At 42.9% G+C, this 3,407-nt stretch overlaps 1 protein-coding gene across 1 annotated transcript; it reads right to left on the bottom strand.

The window, feature by feature from the left end:
* Window positions 1-412: 412 nt before the first annotated feature.
* On the bottom strand, window positions 413-2,931 carry ppp1r3ca (protein phosphatase 1, regulatory subunit 3Ca). The gene is made up of 2 exons (XM_020626228.3): window positions 2,742-2,931; window positions 413-2,477 (listed from the first exon to the last, which is right to left on the bottom strand). The coding sequence occupies exons 1-2, from the start codon at window positions 2,753-2,755 to the stop codon at window positions 1,448-1,450; spliced, it is 1,044 nt and encodes a 347-aa protein (XP_020481884.1). The 5' UTR covers window positions 2,756-2,931; the 3' UTR covers window positions 413-1,447.
* Between the last annotated feature and the right edge of the window lie 476 nt (window positions 2,932-3,407).

Here is a 3,407-nt window from a genome sequence, read left to right as displayed (position 1 = left end):
GTTATCAATATTTTCTGCTTTGATTTTTATTATTTTAAATTTTAGCCAAAATATTTTTAGACATGGCTTCCGATTGACGGGCAAACAGTTCAGGGTGTACCCTGTCTCTCGCCCAATGACAGCTGGGATTGGCTCCATTCCCCCCATGGTCCCAAATGGCAAAAGAGGTAAAGATAATGGATGGATTATTATATATAAAAACTGTATGTTACATTGTAACAATTGTTTTCTGAGTGGAGAGACTATCTCACATGTAGCTGTGTAGATATGATAGAGCTGCATTAGTGTTTTCCTTGATGAGGTTTTCATTTCAAAACTATTTTGTACAAGAACTACCAAAACCTGATTTAAACATTTCATATTTAAGAATTACATGTATGTGGATTGTAAGAAATTGGTCAGGAGTCATGAATATTTTTGCACAAATATAGAAATTTATTTCAGAAAGGGAAATACAGCACTGACACTGCGTGTCAGCAACGCACACCTTCAAGTGAACACAAAAGTTCTTGGGCACAGACCTTTCTTCACAACGAAAAAATCTTTCAATTCCAGCCACACATACTGTACAACCATCACACAATTGCACTCGTGAGAACAAGCAAATACAAAACATCCAATCTTTTCATCATTCCTTTTTTTTTTTACATACCGTAACCACAGACATTTCCAAACTTCTTCCCTGTTCAAGACAACCAATCACATGCAGAGTCTCTCTTTTGACACTTCTGTTGATAGCAGCTCAGTTCCTTAAAACACTTCAATCAGCCAAACACAATTCATCTGATAAACATGTGCAATTTACACGGAGGGAAAGAAAGGGCTGCATGACTCAAATTTAAAAAAAATTAAGGCCATTTTGAATCATGTTGAATTATTTTCTGCTTTGAAGGTGCAAAAGTTTAGTGTGCATTTTTATTTGAAATATATCAGCTACATTCCTTTTAGTAGAGAAGCATTTTTTCGCCTTGCACTCCCTGTACTTTCCCTTCAATATGAAGGACTTAATCAGCTCCATCTCCACTTCTTCAGTTTACAGACATCACATTGAGAGGGACATCTCAATCAGTGCATCATTTACAATTAGTCTGTGTTTCCGTGGACAGGCACTCTGACAAGGCACTTTGATATTTTACAAAAGAGGAATATGTATATCATGAAAAAAAAATGTCCCCCATGCATCCTCCGTCCCCAAACCACAGATCATCGAGTCTCTCAGGCCAAAGAACCGTGTTACAGCAAAAAGCAGGTCAGTTGAACACATTACAGCTGGGTTTCTGTCTGGTTTGTGGACTACCCCTGCCAAAAAAGCAGAGGTTGTTTGCTTCAGCCTGGCTTCTGGCTGAGGGCCAGTCTAAGCTGAAAACCACAGCTAGATTCGTACTGAATGCCCTGTCAATTTCTGTTATCTTACTTCGGTACTGTTTCAGCAAACATCCTTGTATTTTCACCAATAGGGCACAGCGTTATCGATCTGACCCCAGCTCTGCCAGCCAGGGAAGAGTCCGCTGGACATGCGTGGGCTGCCAAACTGATCAAACTCCATCTCCAGCACCTTCACACCCCCATTTTTGTGCTCCGATGGTTTCTTCTGCTCAGCAGAGTTTTGGGGGTTCGCAATGTTCAGCTCCTCTCCATTCCAGCCAACTCGCTTGAGAACATAGTTCTTGCCATCATTGTTGTCCCAAAAGATCTGGTCCTGGACTTTGAAGCAGATGCAGAACTCGATCCGATTCTGTGGTGGGATGTGAGTGGGCAGCTCCAGGACGAATGCAAAGGTGTCAGTGTCCTGGCAGCTGTAGACGTTATTCATGAAGGTGCATTCAATGTCGGTGAAGCTGACCCAAGAATCGAACGTGGTGCGCAGCTGCACCGACTTCTCAAATCCAATGTTTCTGACTTTTATGGTTCCGGTCAACGAGCGCTCCTGAAGTGAGCAGTTCTCCAAGCACACTGAATTCTTAATCAGGCGGTTCCGGAAATCCAGGTAGTCTGCTGAGGGCTGTTTAAAGTCCAGCACCAGGCTACGCACTGCGCTGATCTTTAGATCCATTGTGGCTGCTTCCAGGTCTATCATGTCAAACTGCAGGTCCTCTGCAATTCCCCCACAACGCTTGTTCCGATATGGCTCATCGTCAAACTTTGAGAAGACATGGATGGCTGTGAGTGACATTCCCTTCATGTCTGCGAACACCACTTTCTTTTTGCCGGCCTTGTTGTTGTTCCAGCCCCCGCAGCTGCCATCATCCACGGCTTTCTGCTGGTTGCTGAGGCAGGGCCGCAGGGGTTTGTAGAGTTGCTGCTTCTGGCTGTAGGTGTTCGTCTGATTGACCCGGTTCTTGGCCTTTTGCAGATCCTCATAGGAGCTCAGGAAACCGCGGAGAGGCGGGGGAGAGTGGCTAATGTAGAACCTCATAGCCACGTCTATGGGCATGACTGGACCAGGCATTGCTGATGGACTGAAAGACCTGAGCACACTGTGAGAGGGAGAGGGGAGGAGAAGAAGGGAGTTGAGTGAAGAGTGACAAAGGAGTTTAGAGCAAAGTCCATTGAATTCAGTTTTTCAAAAGTAACCTTGTTTTTTTTCTGACCTTTACAAACTTCTAATTTGATAAGATTAGATAGATTCCAAAACCAAGTCAACTTCACAAATAAACTTACAGATGTTCAATCTCTGCATTTTGACATTGCATGTATCACTTTTGCAAAAATTTATATAATGTATGTAACTTTCTTCTTACCTAGTCGCACTCATTCAAGAAATGGATGGTTCCAAGAAGAAAAGGACTTTGAAAAACTGCTTAAGTCCCTTTGACTTCCAGAAATGTATCGAGCTGCTTCTTCTAAAAGTGCATGCTCTCGTCACTCCCCCTTTTCTTCCTCCTCTGTTCTCGCTCTCTCCTTCCCTTTCAGTGCCAGGGTTGCTCAGCACTCTGGGATTTCAACTGCCACATAGAGACAATTTGCATATGCTGTCATCTGGTTTCTCAAGCAGCCAATGAGAATTTAGAGGAATTCCATGCCAACCAATCAGCACAGACATGAACTGGCTGCTGGCCAGCTGACAGGGGAGTGTCGTCCGCATGAGCCTCATGGCTGGAAGGCCTCAGCCTGTTGCTTCAGCTGCTATTTGAGCAACATGACAGACCCCTACTGGTGTGAGAGATGATTTTCACATGAGTCACAGCAGACTGTTGCATAAATGACTCTTCCCTAGCATGACTGGGATTCCCATAATGTAGTCATAATGACTTTGTAGAAGGTGAAAAAGTCAAATTCTAAGAAGATGAAAAAAGTTTTATGAAAAATTTCTGGAGCAAATCACAGTGAAGGCTTCATATGACATTTGGAATTTATTTTGAAAAATTTGCCAAACTAATATACTTTCACAAATTTTAAAAATGTAT

The sequence above is a fragment of the Labrus bergylta genome, chromosome 10, assembly GCF_963930695.1.
Source record: "Labrus bergylta chromosome 10, fLabBer1.1, whole genome shotgun sequence".
NCBI lineage: Eukaryota > Metazoa > Chordata > Actinopteri > Labriformes > Labridae > Labrus > Labrus bergylta.
Note: the sequence above shows the minus strand (reverse complement) of the source record. Positions and strands in the feature narration are given on the sequence as shown.